Source organism: Colossoma macropomum, unplaced genomic scaffold (genome assembly GCF_904425465.1).
Source record: "Colossoma macropomum unplaced genomic scaffold, Colossoma_macropomum, whole genome shotgun sequence".
Taxonomy (NCBI): Eukaryota; Metazoa; Chordata; class Actinopteri; order Characiformes; family Serrasalmidae; genus Colossoma; species Colossoma macropomum.
Genome location: NW_023494810.1, coordinates 18,771,295 through 18,791,408, shown reverse-complemented (window position 1 = coordinate 18,791,408; position 20,114 = coordinate 18,771,295). Strand labels below are relative to the sequence as shown.

General features: G+C 36.7%; 1 protein-coding gene across 1 annotated transcript in view; it reads left to right on the top strand.

The window, feature by feature from the left end:
- The first annotated feature begins 12,775 nt into the window (after nucleotides 1-12,775).
- The window catches only part of myg1 (myg1 exonuclease), a 50,372-nt gene continuing 43,033 nt past the window's right edge, over nucleotides 12,776-20,114 (top strand). Inside the window, exons 1-2 of the mRNA XM_036559161.1 lie at nucleotides 12,776-13,069; nucleotides 13,290-13,402. Coding sequence (XP_036415054.1) covers nucleotides 12,815-13,069; nucleotides 13,290-13,402 — 368 coding nt within the window. The 5' untranslated portion in view covers nucleotides 12,776-12,814. The remainder of the gene's footprint in view (nucleotides 13,070-13,289; nucleotides 13,403-20,114) is intronic.

Sequence of the window (20,114 nt, the reverse complement as noted above, 5' to 3'; positions counted from 1 at the left end):
ACATTTATGCATTGAAATGCTTGTGGTGAGGCACAGGTAATCACTCTACAGAAAGTAAGTAAGTAAAAATAACAATACAAGAAAAACCAACTGAAATATATTAAATATACACAAAATATACACAGAATATAGACAATATTCTATTTTAAAGTGACTGTGACTCTGTGTTATTGTTATTTAAAGTGATTTTGTACTTTTAAAGCAAAGTATTTGTAATGATCCATAATGAATTTACTTCCAATATCTTTTTTAATAAAACAAATGGAATTGATGTGGCAAGTGAACTAGAAGGCTCTCATTCAGTGCTCTTGTTTGGAGCACGAGAAGCTGCTGCTACTCATCTGCGATAAAATGCGCAGTTACGGTGAAATAAGATCCAGTGGTAATGGATGTCCACGCAGCACAAGTTACAGCTATTATACCCGTTTTCTTTAGTCATTTTATGACTTCGGTTTTGGTCTCGTAGAGACGGGGGGATCGCTGTGTCAGTAAAATATCTTTGAGACGGGACGTGTGAAACAGCGCGAAAGCCCTGTTTCGCAACGACTGAGAACTGCCGTGCAGACTGCAGGTCACATAGCAGCGATGCGTTATTCGCATTTATAAGCACCGCAGTTGGTTTCCTGGTACGTTAAATCTGCAACGAGAGACTGTCACACACTAAAAAGTGGCGAAGCTGAAGTCAGCTTCTCTTTCGAATTCTCCCGTTCCACCTTAAATGGTGCCGCGTTTACATTCGGCGCCTCAGTTAGAATTTAAGGTGGAACGAGTAAATTCAAACAAGAAGCTGGAGAATAAGAAGCGACTTCAGCCTCATAAATCAGTCGAATGTTGAGAGACATTTTACAAGAAACTGATCTACTTCTGAGGAAAAGTTTTCTGGAGGAGATGGGAGGAAAGCAGCTATAGCTAAATCTTAAAGCAGAGCGAAGTAAGTGCGCTCTCGTTCATATTTTTAGCATGTATTAGGACATCAGCACATACTGGACATTAAATGTTGTGGCTGCCAAGGTGGTTTGATTTTTGTTGAAAGGACAACATCATTTGGGTTGTGACTCCTGACCTAACCTGGCTTTTAATGCAGAGGGAGCCGGTCGGACTTCTCACTCATCCACTTTTTTGTTATGTGCCGTCACAGACTGTCCGGGCGCTGCGCTTCCGCACTTCCAAGTTCCGCCCTTTGCGTTCCGTCAACATTACGTTATAAATTAAATATTTAGAAAATCGATTTTTGACATTTGTGAATCGTTCACGTTCGCATCACGATGCATCTAAGAATCATTTTTCCCCCACCCCTAGTGTGTGTGTGTGTGTGTGTGTGTGTATATATATATATATATATATATATATATATATATATATATATATACACACACACATACTTATCTATATATACAGATATATAATGACAACACCAAATTACGAACTTGTACTAAATCAGGGGTGTCCAATCTTATCCATAAAGGGCTGCAGGTTCTCCCTCAAAACAAGCTGGAGCTCTCCTGATTCCCCTTGTTTAATCAGTTGGTTTCAATCTTCAAACTGCTGATCAGGTGATCTTGTGTTTTGTTGGAATGCACAAGATGCACCTGCAGCCACACCGGCCCTTTGTGGATAAGATTGGACACCCGTATACTAGATGAACTAAGAGTATTGAGTTAATGCTGCTCTCTTACTCTATGCTTTGTGCTAAATTTAAACTTTATTTTTGTATTGTGTTCATACAACTGGGGAAAATATTAAAAGACACAAACTGTTTAATGACTGCTTTTTTTATTCCATTGAAATATGGTTTAATTTTTTAAAGGCTCTTAATAATGTAAGCTAACAGTTTACTAAGCAGATAAATTGAATAAAATTGAACTTTTGGTGAGATTTAATTTCCTTAATTTTGAATTGGTAATTAAAGTGTCTGAGAACAGGTTTTCATCCATAGGGGCAACTATAGGCTGTAAGGCATTCATTAAGATCAGAACATAGGAAATGACATTACATGTGTAGTTTAAAAAAAATCCTCTAATTCACTTTAAAAGTAATTTTTGTTGAAACATTACCACTGTGAAGATATTGTTACTTGCTAGTGCCCCAATGGGTCTTTTAATGTTCTACTAGAACCAAGTATAGCAGGTAATACAACCCATTTCCAAAAAGGTTGGGATGCTATGAAAAATGTGAATTAAAAACAAAATGCAATGATCTGCAAATCATTTAAACCCATGTTTCATTGAAAATGCTTCAAAGACAACATATCAAATGTTGAAACTGAGAAATTGTATTGTTTTTTAGAAAAATATTGCAATAGTGCAACAATTCAAGAATAACATTTCTGAACATAAAATAGCAAATAACTTTTGCTTTCCATCATCTACGGTACATAATATCATTAAAAGATGCAGAGAATCTAGAAAAATCTCTTTATGCAAGGGATGAGGCCAAAAACCAGTATTTGCTGGCCATGATCTTTGGACCTGAGGTGGCACAGTATTAAGAACAGACATGATTCTGTAGTGGAAATCACTGCATGGGCTTAGAAAAGCATCTGAAAAACACAAACAGTTCGGCGCTGCATCCACAATGCAAAGTAAAACTCTAAAACACAAAGAATAAACCATATATAAACAAGATCTAGGAATGCTGCCACCTTCTCTGGGCCCGAGGTCATTTAAAATGGACTGAAGTGAAGTGGAAGAGTGTCCTGTGGTCTGACGAATCAACGTTTGAAATTCTTTTTGGAAATCATGGACACTGTGTCCTCTGGGATAAAGACCACTCAGCTTGTTATCAGTGCACAGTTCAAAAGCCAGTATTCATGATGATACAGGGGTGCATGGGTGACTGGCACATCTGTGAAGGCACCATTAATGCAGAACAATATATACATGTTTTGGCAACATGTGCTGCCATCCAGATGACATCTTTTTCAGGGAAGGCCTTGCTTATTTCAGCAAGAAAGTGTCAAACCACATTCTGCACGTATTACAACAGCATTGCTCTGTATTAAAAGAGTCTGGGGGCTAAACTAGCCTGCCTGCAGTCCAGACTTGTCACCACTAAAAACATTTGGCACATTTTAAAATGAAAAATATGACAAAGGAAACCCCAAACTCTTGAGCAGCTGAAATCCTATGTTAAGCAAAAATGGGAAAACATTTCACTTTCAGAACTACAGCAGTTGTCTTCTCAGTTCCCAAATGCTTACAGAATGTTGTTGAAAGAAGAGGTGATGAAACACTGGTAAACAATGACCCTGACCCTGACCCCAACTTTTTTGGAACGTTGTTGGCATCAAATTCAAAATGGGCATATATTTTTTAAAAAACAAAATTTGATTTGCTGTCTTTGCACTATTTTCAATTAAATATAGGGTTTAAATGATTTGCACATCATTGAATTTTGTTTTTATTTACATTTCGCCCAGCGTCCTAACTTTTTTGGAAATGGGGTTATGTATTTTATGGTCAAACATGGACCTTTGAAACTTGTAACAGGCATACAAGTAACATTCTTTAATTTGTATATTGTAGTTCTATAGTGTGTCAGTAATGGCCTTACCATAAAGCCTGTCTCTAAATATTACTGCAGGAGCCTATTAGCTTGTCATCTATCTGTCAAGCTGGTCAGTCCATGCTATTGAGACTGTTAACAGCAGGGATGCATCAATAACATTTTTTCAGACATTAGAGTACATATTTTTTAGTACTCACCAATACAGAGTCCAACACTATGTAGTGCAATGTATCCTAACATTTAAATCGTTAAAATCTAGCTGATGTTCAAATAAGTGTATTAGCTAGCTATGCTACATTAGTTACCTTGAATCAGGTAGTGTTGCAGTGGAGAACAGTGGGCTTTGTCAGAAAAGTGCTTCCGTACAGATGTAAGTAAAGTTTTGTTTCTTGCCTGTCTATTTCAACATCAGTCTCTATAGCCCAGTGACAGCAAGTAGGCTAATCCGAGGAGTTCACATTTGGAGTTTTTGGTCTTCTCAGACTGTTTTGTTTGGCTGGTTGGGCTGTAGTTGAATGTCCAAAACAAACACTGCATAAGAAGGACATATTTTGACATATAAAAGCTTTCAAATTTGTCAGTCAGTGTATCATATTGTGAAAAGGGAGGCTAATCGGCAAGCTCAAGTGATATTCCAGATATATCAAGCAGAGTTACTAAGGTGCTTATTGGTAACAAGGCTGGATATCCCAATATTCAAATTTCACAGCAAAGCTCTCTTACATTATGATTAAAGATCAAAATTGCCTTTATGCCCATGAAATCCATGTAAAATGTAAAAAGCCTAGGACAGAAGGGAGAAAGCTATTCACATGTATAATACTGTGGGGTTTATTTCCATTACTCTTGATTTAAAACACATCCACTAAAAGCTAAAGTAGCCAAAGGTTTATCCGTGGTGTTTTTTTTAAGGTGCCATAGAATGGAAAACTGTATTTGCACAGTTGAATAAGGAGAGTTCATACCTTAAATGGGCTAATTCCAAAATCCTTAACTGTTATGTAATAGTCTTGACTAGTTAATAGTTTTGTCCCCAAAATTTGCATACACCAGCCCATGTTCCAGCCCAGCAGGAAACATTACCAACATACCAATTTAGGCTGTGAAGGATTGTCAGCACTTTTCACACCCTTCTCAGGGAACCGAACTGTCAACGGGCATGATTGATGTTCATTTTAAGCGAGGCTGAAGTTGGCTCCCTATTCGCCAGCTTCTTATTTAAATGTTACGTCCTGCCTTTAAAGGTTACAGCTTGTACAGGCCCTAGAATGTATCTGCGGTACCATTTAAGATGGAACGGAAAATTTTCTAAACAAGCTGTCAAATAGGAAGTCAACTTCAGCTCCCACATGTTAAACAGGATCCCAGACAAATTTGAATGAAAGTTTTTGGTTTGCCCGCGCATTTCACTATGGACAGTTTCTCAAACCTTGGATAATGTCAAGCATGCTCCGCTCAGCATTTGACACTGAAGAGAGGGGCAGTTCTAACTTTATTAGCATCACAACCCCAACAGCAACCTGTAAGCAGCTAGCCTTGCTGTGTGATTTTATCCACTTTACGTCAATTGAAGGCAGATCATCTTAATTGAAAATTTCATAGTGAGCAAACAATTTTTATTTACTTTGTGTTGTGGATATCGAACGCGAGCAGCTAGTATAGGTAGAGTTAGCTACTAACAAGCTCCAAGTAACTAGCATAGCTAACTACATACTATGAAGATCAAGCTTTTTTACATAGGTTTATTTTATTTTCCTGTCTTTCCTGTGTCTATTTTGACATGTTGCCTGTTTGTGAGCCATCACGGTGCCTTGCTGTAAACCTGCAAATCAGAGCAGAGCTCATCAAATTATTCATGAGTTTCCCAAGAAAGGAAAAACAGCTTGTTTGATTCTAGGGCCAGATCATAGGGTTGGAAATGGGTGTGTAAAACCACATCTGGGCATTTTTTTTTTGACCCGACCAAAGTCACAAACCTTTTATGTAAACACCAGAACAATTTAAAATACTTAATAAATGCATTCTATGACACCTTTAAATGATTAGCCGACATGAAACTTACTACTGAAAAGTACTCCACAGTTTGGCAATTGACTGGGATGAGCTCCATGTCCCACACTTACAAGAAGCTGCACAGCTGGCAGACTTGAATAATGCATACAGACACCATACTGAAGATATTGTGTGCAAAGTATTCCATTCTATAGCAGTCACAGCAAATCATTTTTAATTGTTTAGCTTGGCTAGAGCATTGTTTCTTTCTTCCTTTCTTTTAATTTGGTGTGTGTATGTTGGGGGAATGAAGAATAAAGTGCTGACATTGGATGTGTGTCCTGCTACAGTTTACAGTCAATAATAGGGATAGCCTAAACACAGGTCATCTTTAGCTTAAAAAAATAGGACTGCAGCAATTAGCGCTTCCTCTAGTTGAGTATGGTACCTCAAAGTGTTTATTTAAACAAAATAGCATTAAAACATTAAAACAAGTCCACAAACCATAAGGTATTTAGGCCTAGGTATGGAATATTAAAATCTGAGCTGATGATTACAAAAGAAATTGCATTAAACCTCAGCAAAACAATGTCTTTAGCAGCTTTAGCATTTAGCATGGGTGTAGTTTTAACAGCGAAGTCTGGGGACATGGCAATTGATTTTGAAAACTCATTTGACATTAAAGTTTAAACTAGGCTATAAACCACAGCTAAGCTAATGACAGTTGTGCCTTTATGTCCCACTATGTCATAACATCAGGACATAGCCTATTGCAGACAGCAGTGCAGTCATCACCATGCCTAATCCAATGCCTCCGCTGTATGATACAAAACAATAATTAGACTGTTTACACATCAACCAGAGTACTGGATTCAAAAGCAACACTGCAGTATACTTCACTATAAAGCATGTGTCCGCTCACCACAGGCACAACTTTTGCCCAATGAAGACGACAGAGATAAAATCAGCCAGCAGAGATGTCAAGGAAAAACAGCACAGCAAACCTTGACCTAATCATCTGAGCCTAAAGAATCATGCCACAGCAGGCAAGAAAAATGTTTACGGACCATTTATGTCTTGCATTAAAGTAGGCATTCACTTGGACATTTTGACAGCCCATTTTAGCTTTTGTCATAAGAGAATTGTAAGCATCTAATTTGCAAACCACTGACAACAACAACATGTTTAAATTTGTTTTTGGCTTAATAAATGGGCAGAAAACAACATGCTGTACTCTAATGGGGATGGGATCTTGTTTTTACAGGTGCACCAGGTACATCTTTTGACCAGAACTGGAGCTTCAAATTCAAACACTGGCATGCTGATAAAATAACTGAAGGCTTGAAGCAACAGAGGCTAGCAATGGTTGCTAAGCAGTGTTTAGAGGGCTGAGAAAATAAGATGTAAACTGAGATTGGTTGATTGGACTATTCATGAATGATGCGAAGAGTGTAATGATTTTGATTGGCCATAATACAATGACAGCACTCACAAAAACAAATCAAATTTCACCATCTTAAAAAATGCAGCTTAATAAATATTCTTTCCCTATTTGATTGAGTAGACCTGTGATCAGTTTGGGCAGGCTGGCTGAATTCTTTGAACTGTCCCTCACCATCCCCTGACTTAACATCATTGAAAATATGTGGGTAGAACTAGAAGTGTTCTGCAAGGAATTGTGGGTGAAAATTCTTACAACAACAATAGAATTTCTAGCTGACGGCAAAAAACATTTGGAAACTGTGATATTAGCCAAAGTGAGTGTTACTAATACCTAAATAAATAACTGTTATTTTAGTAGTACCAGTTACCTTCGTATTTCAATGCAACCCCAAGGCCTGGTTAAGTTTATGTATTATAATGTACTATACTAGGGTTATGTATACTGTACAATTCTATTTTGTCACTAGATGACACAACTATGTAAAGATGTAATAGTATTTACAAGGTAAATGTGAGGTAATCTACATTATAGAAAAGACATTCTTTGGTGTAATTTCCTAGGGGCTGTGAGGGAAAATCAAATAAAGTGATCCAAGTGCAACAGAGAAACACAAAAAGAGTAAGGAAAGCAAAAGTTTGTCGGTACACTCCCAAAGCTAACTTTATGTAGTCAGAAAAGAGTGCTGCACAGGCTGAGCAGACGGCACACAATGCTAGCATTAATGTTAGTAAAGATAGCGTCAGCGTTGTGGTAGTTATAAAAAAAAAAATGTAATCTCGAATGTGACGTTGTAGTAGTGATGACGTTATTTATCATTTCCTGGACAATGAATTCCATTACTCGTTATTCATTCTACATTACTCTGTACCAAATCATCACTATATTGGCAGATAATTTTGCTTGTTTTGCTTGTTTGCATTATTTCTTAAAACAAGCAAAATTACTTAAGTAAAAAATGTCTAGAAAAAAGTAAATTAATCTTATAATATTCTTACAGTATTCTAAAAATGAGAAATATTAGGTACATTGACTACATTTAAGATGATTTCTCTTGCTGAGATACCATTTTTTGCCAGGTAGCCAGTTGTCCACTCACGAGCACAGAACTCAATTTAAAAATATACATTCAGAGGGCCCTATTCCTGCCTTTTGCCTAGAGCCCCAGAATCACTAAATCCGCCTTTACTAAATACTTACTTAGTAGGGTGTCCAAACCTTTGCACATGCTACAACTTTTGCATTTCTACTTCTTACGTTACACATACAAAGTAACTACCATTTTTGATTTTTTTTAATATATTTGTAAAAATACTTTGCTGCATGGTTGTGTTTACTTATTTTCACTTCATAAATCTACATAATATGTAATTTGGCCAGGAATGAAACTTTTCATACAACTGCAATGGCTAAACAATATGACCATATTCTGCACAAGAATAAAATAAAATATAGAACTAACTTAACGCTTATTTAGTATAGTAATACACAGATTTGCACAGATGTTCTTACAAAAAAGATTTTTTGACATTGAATTGATAAAAAATAATGGATATATAATGGAAATTAGGCGAGCTCTGTTAGTAACAGTCCTAAAGTTAATTATTTCTTACCTCAGGGAATGTCACATTTTGCTAGCTACATTTATTGCATATTGAGCAGGTTTTTATTGTAATTTCTGCACAGTAGATCTGAAACACCAGGGGCTCAGGCTTCAAAGCTCCACAACTTTACTCCACCATTGATATGTAATACTTGTGTTAAAAAGTAAAGTGTGTTCCCTGTAGAACATGTAAAATTAATTCATTTATTTTCACTTACAAAAGCAACAATGTCATTTAAACAAGGCCCAAACTTTTGCATACATTTGCTGTAAGCTTTAAGGCCTACATGGTCTATATGGCCCTCTTTTGAACCATAAGAGATGTAATTATTACCGCATACAGTCATGTGAAGAAGTAAGCACACCCCAAAATGTTTCTGTTTTTTGACATATGTGGAGTATTTGATCTTCAGTTAAACAATATGTATAAATAGATAAACATGTAATAGAACAAAAAACTATGTAAATTTGACTTTGCAATAGCTGTCCACTAGTTTCTGACACTTACTGGGAGACATTTCTGTCCATTCCTCCATTCAGAATCCTTTCCACTGTGCAATGTTAGCCAAGGCCATTACATAACTCTCTATTTCTTCCTTTACTTGTATGTGTGGGATCATTATCCTGCTGGAAGGTCCACTTCCTCAGTTCCAACTTTTCTTTCCAGATGGTCTCACATTCTCCTCAAGCAGTGTCTGATATGAAAGAGAATTCATAGTCAAATCTATGATTGCAAGTTGTCCAGGCTCTGAGGCAGCTAGGCAGCCCCAAACCAAAACAATCCACCACCATACTTTACAGTTGGTATTGGGTTCTTCTGATCAAATTCTGTCTTTGGTTTTCACCAAACATGGCTTCTGGTACTATGGCCAAATATCTGTCATTGATTGTCTGTCCATAGCAGAAGTCTTGGTTCTTGCCTATATATTAATTAGCAAACTTTAGTCTTGTCTCAAAGTTTTTTTTTTGACAGCTAAGGTTTCCTTCTGGCACACTTCCCATTTAGGGAAAATTTGTGCAGTCTTTTTCTAATGATGCATGCACTTTTACCTCAGCAGTGTCAGGAGCTACTTGCAGTTCTTGTAATGAAACTTTGGGGTTCTTAAAGGCTTCTTTTAGTATCTTACAGTCTGCTTTTGTGTTAAATTTGCTGGGGCACCCTTGGCCTGGACAAGTTGGCAGTGGTTTTAAATCTCTCCACTTGTAGATGATTGTCCGATCAGTGGAATAAATTAATTCCAATATTTTGGATATTTTCTTAGACCCCTTTCCAGACTATGAAGGCCTCAGAGAGCTCTTTTGATCTAGGCATGATGATACCACATACCCCAATAACAAAAAGCAAACCAGACCAGATATCTGAGGTTTTTTATTCCCACAAGATATTCTCTAATGGTGTTCGAATTATTAGCACTTGATCAGGTGCACCTGATTTCAATTTGACATGTTTGAAGTAGTGATATATGTATGGGTGCACTTACTTTTTCCACATAAGAAAATTTCTAATTACTTTTCACTTCAGTTATATGAAGGATGACAAAAATGTTAATAAGCATCACTTTTTACATTATATTAAGTCAAGTCAAGTCAAAGTTTATTTATACAGCACTTTTTACAACAGGTGTTGTCACAAAGCAGCTTTACAGAAAAACTTTATTAACACTGTTTAAATGAAGGTGTGATATCTGTATCTCCAAATGTGTTGAAAAAGTCTAAAATTTTCATGGGGTATACTTACCTCTTCACATGACAGCAAATTTTTGATTCATAAAATAAACTGCATTGTTATTTGTTATTACCATTCATTTAAGTGCATTAAATTATGTCATTTATTATAATTTATGACCATTATGAGAGCTCTCAGGTCATCAGGCACTGATCTCTCAGACCAGAAACAGATCCAGAATAGGTGAATGTGCTTTTAACCATTATGATCCTGCTTTGTGGAATACATTGCCTGATGACCTGTAATCTGCCACTGCTATACATTTTTTTTTAAACACAAACATAAGACATTCATTTTTATTCTGGCTTATAGTTAGCTAATGAAACACTTATTTTATTGTGTTTTATTAGTTGTTGTTTTTGAATGTTTATTTGAGTTAGTTTTTAATTTACTTTTAATAATTCCTATTTATTTTTCATCTTAGCTCTACTTTATCTATCATTTTTTAACATACGTTTATGTCTTCCTTCTTTTATCTTTGATCTGATTTTATTATTTTTTGCACCCTCTGCTTGTAATTTCATGTTTTATTTCTGTGATGCTCTGTGAAGTGTATTACTGTTGTTTTTATTATTAATCATTATTAATTATGTTACAGCTATATAAGTAGATTTACAAGAAATGTCCCCATGCCCTTTTTGTTAAGGTAAAGATGTTCTGTTTTGTTTCTGTCCATTTCTAAAGGTTTTTGGAACCACATATCTGTAGTTTTATTTCTCAGTTTATGTCTTTTATTAACATATCTATCTACATAGTTCACATTTTTAAATGATAAAATGGTCTACTATGAGAACAGATTCAATTCAGTTAAGTTATAAGCTGATAAATAGGAAATATACCGTACAGACAATTAAGGTAAGATAAATTAGAATGGAGAATTTCAAAGTTTTTTTTCTACATACACAAAAACACACATTTTAGATTTTTAACAGATTTTAAACTTTTTTGCTTATTTTTGTTTATAATTGGCTTTTTGATTAATCCAAAAGTTACATATTGCCAATAATTGAAATAGTGGCAATAAGGAGTCAGATATGATACATTTGTAAGCTGGCTATATTTCAATTCACAAGGCAAGATGTTTCAAATCCAAACCCAATCGCAAATCTTTTCAAGTAGATTTACAAATACATCTTCAACAAAAAAAGGCCATGAAACATCCCAAATCAATAAATTAAATTCGGATTTTTTTTTTTATTTGTAAATTTTTCCTTTTCTATGTATCCTCCTTTTATACTCCTTTTCTTCATACTTCCCATCTTTCATTGAATGGTGTTATTGTCCTGTTAAAAGTTACAAAAAACTAATAGAAAAACTTAACTGTAGGTGGCAGTATTTAAGCGACGCTCTCAACTCATCTGTAGTACTAGAAGAAGTCTGCCCGTTTGTACTGTGCATGGTGTGTTGTGTGCCTGATGAGACGCATACAGTCGTTTAAGTCCTGTCGATTTGTTGAGCCGTATTTTTATCAGATTGCACGTGGAACGCCCTATTATCCGATAGCTTCAGAGGGATCGCACCTCTTCATAACACGCAGACAATTTTTCATCTTAGCTCTACTTTATCTATCATTTTTTAACATACGTTTATGTCTTCCTTCTTTTATCTTTGATCTGATTTTATTATTTTTTGCACCCTCTGCTTGTAATTTCATGTTTTATTTCTGTGATGCTCTGTGAAGTGTATTACTGTTGTTTTTATTATTAATCATTATTAATTATGTTACAGCTATATAAGTAGATTTACAAGAAATGTCCCCATGCCCTTTTTGTTAAGGTAAAGATGTTCTGTTTTGTTTCTGTCCATTTCTAAAGGTTTTTGGAACCACATATCTGTAGTTTTATTTCTCAGTTTATGTCTTTTATTAACATATCTATCTACATAGTTCACATTTTTAAATGATAAAATGGTCTACTATGAGAACAGATTCAATTCAGTTAAGTTATAAGCTGATAAATAGGAAATATACCGTACAGACAATTAAGGTAAGATAAATTAGAATGGAGAATTTCAAAGTTTTTTTTCTACATACACAAAAACACACATTTTAGATTTTTAACAGATTTTAAACTTTTTTGCTTATTTTTGTTTATAATTGGCTTTTTGATTAATCCAAAAGTTACATATTGCCAATAATTGAAATAGTGGCAATAAGGAGTCAGATATGATACATTTGTAAGCTGGCTATATTTCAATTCACAAGGCAAGATGTTTCAAATCCAAACCCAATCGCAAATCTTTTCAAGTAGATTTACAAATACATCTTCAACAAAAAAAGGCCATGAAACATCCCAAATCAATAAATTAAATTCGGATTTTTTTTTTTATTTGTAAATTTTTCCTTTTCTATGTATCCTCCTTTTATACTCCTTTTCTTCATACTTCCCATCTTTCATTGAATGGTGTTATTGTCCTGTTAAAAGTTACAAAAAACTAATAGAAAAACTTAACTGTAGGTGGCAGTATTTAAGCGACGCTCTCAACTCATCTGTAGTACTAGAAGAAGTCTGCCCGTTTGTACTGTGCATGGTGTGTTGTGTGCCTGATGAGACGCATACAGTCGTTTAAGTCCTGTCGATTTGTTGAGCCGTATTTTTATCAGATTGCACGTGGAACGCCCTATTATCCGATAGCTTCAGAGGGATCGCACCTCTTCATAACACGCAGACAATACATGCACTCAGCCAAGAGACCTTGTTTGCAGGAAATGTCTTCTGTTAAAATTGGCACACACAACGGGACTTTTCACTGTGATGAAGTTTTGGCGTGTTACTTTCTACGGCAGCTCCCGGAGTACAAGGTTACAAGTGAACTATTTTTAATGAACTATTAAGATAATTAAGACAATAGCTGTTATGTCGGTGTTGCTAAGCTAGCCGGTTAACGACACATTAAAATATGGGAACTTCTTCATAATTACTCGTTAAGATGTAACAGTACCCATCTTTCAGAGAGCTTTGTTGCAGAACCCTTGAAAAAGTTGGGAAATTCTCTATTAATATTTAATGTTGATTCATTAGGATGCTAAAATAATGCGGACACGTGAGCCTGCAGAGCTGGCCCAGTGTGAAGTTGTGGTTGACGTTGGCGGAGTGTATGACCCAAATCGGCAGCGTTATGACCATCATCAGAGGTGGGCCTGTTTTCATATCATCTATAAATGTTAAGCGTTGTCTGTTTAGATATGCAAAGAAATGGAGTAACAGTACAGAATAAGCTGTGTTTACAAACCCAATTCCAAAAATATTTAGGACGAAAAAAAATCCCGTGCTGGCGTGGAGCTAGGGATAATTCGTTCTTTGCCTCTTACTTAAGTCGGGCTACAACTGGCAGCCAGACTTGGGTCAGTGTCATTTTTTTGAACATCGGCCAAAATCTGGACCAGCAAACTTGGTCTGGACTTGACAAATAACTTGTAACCGACTGTGTTTCTACCTTTTACTATTGGTTGGTTTTATTGGTTAATTAACAGAACTTTAGATATTCAAATGTTATGGTTTGAATAAATTGTTATAAGTACACGAAAATGACTATGGTATTATTGTCTAAACCACGCATACAAACCTTAAACTATATAAATTACACATACACACGTTTGTCTTGCTGTACTTGTGAGGATGTCCATAGGTTTCTATTGATTTTTGTATTACTGTATCCAATTCTACACCTAAACCTAATCTTAACCTCAGTATCCAGAAGGCAGTTTTTCTGCTCTTTTAGTTTTTCCAAAAAAAAAAAAAGATGATAATAATTGGTGGTGAAAACACATGTTCAAGTGAGGACCAGCAAAGCAAAGTTTATTTATATAGTGCTTTTTACAACAGGTGTTGTCACAAAGCAGCTTTACAAAAAGAAATCCGGGTCCAAACCCCCATGAGCAAGCCAGTGGCGACAGTGGCAAGGAAAAACTCCCTAAGAGACAGGAAGAAACCTTGAGAGGAACCAAGACTCAGAAGGGGAACCCATCCTCCTCTGGTCGACACCAGATAGTAAACATTGTTAGTACAAAAACGGGGAAAACAGGTGGAGCAAATGATTCATTTGATTAGTTTAGTTTATGCAGCAGCAGCATCAGTGGGGTCAGGATGTGAAGGTGAGGTTGCACGGCGTTGTACAGCATGAAGCTCAGTGGTGGTCAAGCTGGTCCAGAGGGCTGGCAGCAGTGGCACCCAATCAAGGCAGAAGAGGCAGCAGCATCAGATGCACAGGTTGGGCAGCTGTTCAACTCAGCGAAGAAAAGAAAGAAAGGAAAAACACACAGAGAGTCAGTTCTGTAATGGGTGACTGATCACAGATTTAAGTGTTAGCAGAGCAGCAGAGACTCTGGCAGGTATAGAACCAACAGGGAAAACTAATTCCCAAAGGCTTGACTATACAAGTAAGTTTTTAGCTAGACTTAAAGACTGAGGCTGTGTCTGAGTCCCGAACATTAACAGGAACACTATTCCAAAGCTGGGGGGCTTTGTATGAGAAGGCTCTGCCCCCTGACGTAACTTTATTAATTCTAGGTACTAATAGTAAGCCAGCACCTTGTGATCTAAGTAGGCGTGATGGTTCATAAAGGGAGAGAAGTTCACTCAGGTACTGAGGGGCGAGTCCGTTTACAGCTTTATAAGTCAGTAAGAGAATTTTATCAATGTGAAATTTAACTGGCAACCAGTGTAGGTTTGATAGAACTGGGCTGATATGGTCAAATTTTCTGGTTCTAGTAAGAACTCTGGCTGCAGCATTCTGGACTAGCTGAAGCTTGTTAAGGCTTTTGCTCGGACATCCAGCCAGCAGGGCATTACAGTAATCTAGCCTTGAAGTAATAAATGCATGAACTAGCTTTTCTGCATCCTGTGGAGATAATGCATTTCTCAATTTAGCAATATTGCGGAGATGCAGGAAGGCTGTTCTAGTAATATTAGTTATATGTGTGTCGAAGGACAGATCTAGGTCTATCATGACACCAAGATTTTTTACAGGTGAGCTTGATGCAAGTTTAAGTGTAAAATTAGACAGTTTGTTTCTAGCTGCTTTTGGACCAAGAAGTAGAACCTCTGTTTTATCCGAGCCCCTACAAGGTTTTCTAGTCTATCTCATAAGATAGCGTGGTCTGTTGTGTCAAATGCCGCACTAAGATCGAGGAGGACTAACAGAGACACTTTATCTTGGTCAGAGAATAATAATAGATCATTTACAATTTTTACTAGTGCTGTCTCTGTGCTATGATGTGGCCTAAAACCAGGTTGAATTTTTTTGTGTATTTGATTCCTATGCAAACAGGAGCTTAATTGTTTTGCTACAACTTTTTCCAAGATCTTAGATATAAAGGGGAGTTTCAAGATGGGTCTATAATCTGATAGTTCGCAGGGATCGAGGTGAGCTTTCTTAATTAGTGGTCTAATTACTGCTAGTTTAAGAGATTTTGGGATGTATCCAAGGCTAAGAGAGGAGTTTATTATTGAGAGAATAGGCTTGGTTATTTCTGGCAAAATTTCCTTGAGTAAACCTGTAGGAATCGGATCTAACATACAAGTAGATGATTTTGCGGAAGAAACGATTTTAACTATATCATTTTCTTGAAGTAAGGTAGATGATTCCAGCCTCTCTGCAGGGATCATAATATTCTCAAGATTGAGGCTGGCATTATGGGGAAGCAGGTTTGTAGATTTTAACTGTGCATTTTGAATTTTCTGCCTAATGTTTTCAATTTTATCACTAAAGCTATTAGCTATAGGCTAATGGTATCTGGGGTTCAATAACTGTTTTGTTCCCTGTTATTTTAGAGATTGTGCTGAAAAGTAATCTAGGATTATTTTTATTGTTTTCTATGAGAGAGGAGAGGTAGGCTGAGCGTGCTGTAGTATGTGCTCTTCTATAGTCTATAAGGGTCTCCTTCCAGGCAGACTGGAACACCTCTAGCTTAGTCAGGCTCCATTTTCGCTCTAGTTGTCTGGCAGTCTGTTTTAAAGCCCGAGTATGATCATTATGCCAGGGGGCGAGTTTTTTCTGCCTTACTATTTTACTTTTTAATGGGGCCACACTATCTAGTGTAGATCGAAAATTATCCTCTAAGAGCTTGGTCATAATATCTAACTCGGTAGGATCAGATGGACAGCTGACAGAAGCTGATAATTGTGGAAGGTTTCTAATAAAGCTACCAGCTGTGGAGGAAGTTATTGTCCGCTTAACATGATAACATGGTGATGAATGCATATTACCACTAAAGTGAATTTCGTATGAGATTAAGTAATGATCTGAGACTGCTGTGCTCTGGGGGAGAATGGCTAAGTTATCTATGTCTACACCAAAGGTCAGTATTAAGTCTAGAGTGTGGTTGTGGTAGTGTGTGGGCCCCTTTATTATTTGGGTGAAACCTATGTGGATATTAAAATTTCCGACAACTATTATTTTATTTGAAAGCATTATTAGACTTGATAGAAACTGGAGAATTCCTGTAAGAACTGAGAATACGGTCCTGGCGGCCTGTAAATTGTAATTAGTGAAAAGGAATTTTGATTTGTTCCTTGATCATGTATATTTAGTAAGAGAACTTCAAAAGAAGAGATTTTATAGCCTACTTTCTGGCTCACGCCTAAGGCTTTAGTATGGATGGTTGCTATACCTCCACCTCTGCCGCTTAAACGAGGGCTATGTGCATAATTGTAGCCTGGGGGTGTGGCTTTGTTTAGACTGAAGTATTCATCGGGTCTAATCCACATTTCTGTGAGGCACAGAGCATCAAAAGCGTGATCGCTAATAATTTCATTTACAACGACGGCTTTAGGAGTAAGGGATCTTATGTTAAGCAGTCCTAGTTTTAGACCAAAGGTGCTGTCACAAATTGGTATAACTGGTCTGATATAAATCAAGTTACTATAGAAAACATTTTGAGGCTCTTTGACGCTTTGTTTTATTCGGGGAACAGACACAGTCTCTATCGGGAGGAACCAATGTGGCATCTCAAGGCAGTTTGCGGTATAAGCATTTGTATTTATAGAATAAGTATTTGTATTAGCACTTGCCCTATTTACAGTATAAATGCTAGCAATCGCCTTATTCAGCAGTAACACTAGCATTATTAGCTGTAGCGTTTCTATTTTTGGTGCTACTTACGTGGCCTTCACTCTGAAGTCAGCGGATGGCCCTCTCGATGTTCCTTGAGAGAACAACAGATCTCAGACGACTAGGGTGGTGGCCATCCCTCCGGTAGAGGCCCAGTTGTCCACGTAGCCCAAGCCGTTGAGGGCGCACCAGCCGCAGAACCAGGACTGCAGCGCGAAGAGCCTGCTGAAGCGCTCGGATCCCCTCCTGTATGTGGGAAGTGGTCCGGAGATGACTTCTGACCGTCTTCTTCCTGGCGGTGTTCAGTAGCGTCTGGTAGTGCTCCTTCAGGACCTGGAGAGGGTCAGGGTCTGGAGAGCTCGTTCTTGGGCAGACGCCATGGTGGATGGGCTGGATATCTGTGAGAGAGATAGAGAAAGAGAGAGGGAGAAAACAAAATAAGAGTGAAAGGCGTGAGACGTGAGGGGGTTAGCGGCCTGCTAACTACTAATTCTTTAAGTGAATGCTGGACACTGCTAGATCTAAAGCTCCAAGCTATGCTGCTCTCTGTCTCTCGCAGTGTCCAGACTTGAGCACCTGCAAACAATAAAACAGTCTATGCATGTATGCTTAAAAACTCATCTAATTTTGTCATTTTTTTACTTCAGGAGAAGGCCTTTTATATAAATAAGATAAAGAGAGGCTTAGTAAATGTGCTACAGATATGTTGTGTAGGCAGGAAAGCCTAGTAGGCACATCTACAGAAAAGAGTTTCAGTATTTTTTACAATTCCACGATGTGTGATTGTAACATGAAAGAGTTGGCTTTGAAGGCCTCAGAATAGTATTTAGGTCTTTAAGGGGGATTCATTATTCTTTTCAAATTTTTCAGAATTAAATGCTTAAGATTGTAAACAAAGTCATTTGGAGTGGTTCTACAGAAACTTAATGAGTCCAAATTGTTCATGGTGGTGGTGACAGGAACCAGACATTTGAAGGGTATAATGCCTCTAAAAGCTCTTTTACAGTAAGGTATTACATGAAGTGGTTATAAACATGCTACCTAACTACCGGTTAAAACTTTGGAATCACTTGTCATGTAATAACACAGTGTAGAGTGAAATATTATAAACTAGACACCGAAACCTAAACCAAAGGTTTGCTCAGAACTGAAAGTACTTTAGAAACAACAAGAAATTATGCCATGGCAAAAATATATAATAATTATTAAATAATAAACTAATAAACTAAATGTATCATAGAATCATGTCATATATCTATCTGCAACATAATTGATTTTACGTATCAGTCAATTTTGAATATAAATCATATACCAATTTATATTAAACAGTGATTCAAAATTTCTTTATCACAATATTACCATTATCAACATGGAATGACATTTACGTGTGATGTTCAGGTGTCCACATACTTTTAGCTATGTGGTGTATCTGTTTGCAATGCTGGTCACACTGTAACTATGCCATGATGGTTTCTTACCGCTAAAGGGTGGAGAACAGCAAATTGTGCATTAACATTATAGTCTCTAATTATAAATCTGCAAAGTGCACCAATATGTTAGGTGTTCCTAATAAACTGGCAACTCACTAAAAGTAAACAAAGAATGAGAGAAAGATGTCTGTTTCTGTGTTTGGTGTTCAACCACTGTTCAAACACAATGGCGTATGAACCATTTGTTAATTGCTCCAGAGGTTGTTGGAAAAACTTACTGTGGTAGTAAGTAGGCGTCCGCATGTGGAACTGTTCTGTTGGTTTTCCTGCTGACAAGATAAACACAAGTAGAAAAAAAACATCTGGTGTCAACTATAGGATTTTAAAGGTTTATTTATTTATTTTTTACTGAATTTGTCCTGCAGCATTACAACCTACAGTACTGTAGCTGCACTGTGCCCATTATACTGAAGTTGTACTGAAAAAGCACTATTAAGGCAGTATTAATATCACATACTGTACTACTGGTTTTTAATACTCTAGCAGTACTGCATATTTATTATTGATAAGAGCAACACCTCAAGCAGATATCCAAACATACAGATATCCAAACTCACCTTAGTAATTTTTGCATACTTTTTGCCTAACTTTTGCATAATTTGTTGAGATGTAAACAGTCATTCAGATTGGTTTGATGTGAAATGGTTAATTGTAGAGATTTGGATTTCTTTACAGTCATGACGATGGGAACCAGGGGTCTGCATGTCCACAACCCAAATATAACCATTTTACTATCCAAATCCACCAGTGAAACTACACATATTTTCTGAGTTATTATATGTAATGTTGATGATGGTAAAGTGGAAAATCTGAACAAAATGAGTTTTCTTTGGGGAATATTTTGCTTTACAGCACTCTGCACCATTCACCTCCACCACTAAAATTACATTTAACAGTTCTAAGTAGGTAAGTTTCTCTGAAATGCAGCATTTCACACCAAACCGCTCTGAATAACTTTGTTTACACTATAACCCTATAACAGTGGAATTATTATTTATTACAGTGTATGAAGAGACAACTGTGTTTAACAACCAGCTTGCCAGATAGCTAACGGGTTTCTACAGTAATATTAAGAGACAGCTTTAAGTTTAAATCTTTATCAAAGTATTCAGTGAAAAACTGCAAAAAATAAAGTGTATTATGTGCATATCTTACATGCTTTGTGTTAGTTTTTAAACTAGACCTGTCCCAAGTAATATTAAACTTTGTATGTAAAAGTTAATTATTACGTATCATTATATACGGCTTCACAGTTCTATAGAGATGCAAGTGGAAATTAGCTTTATTGCAGCAATAATCAGTTAA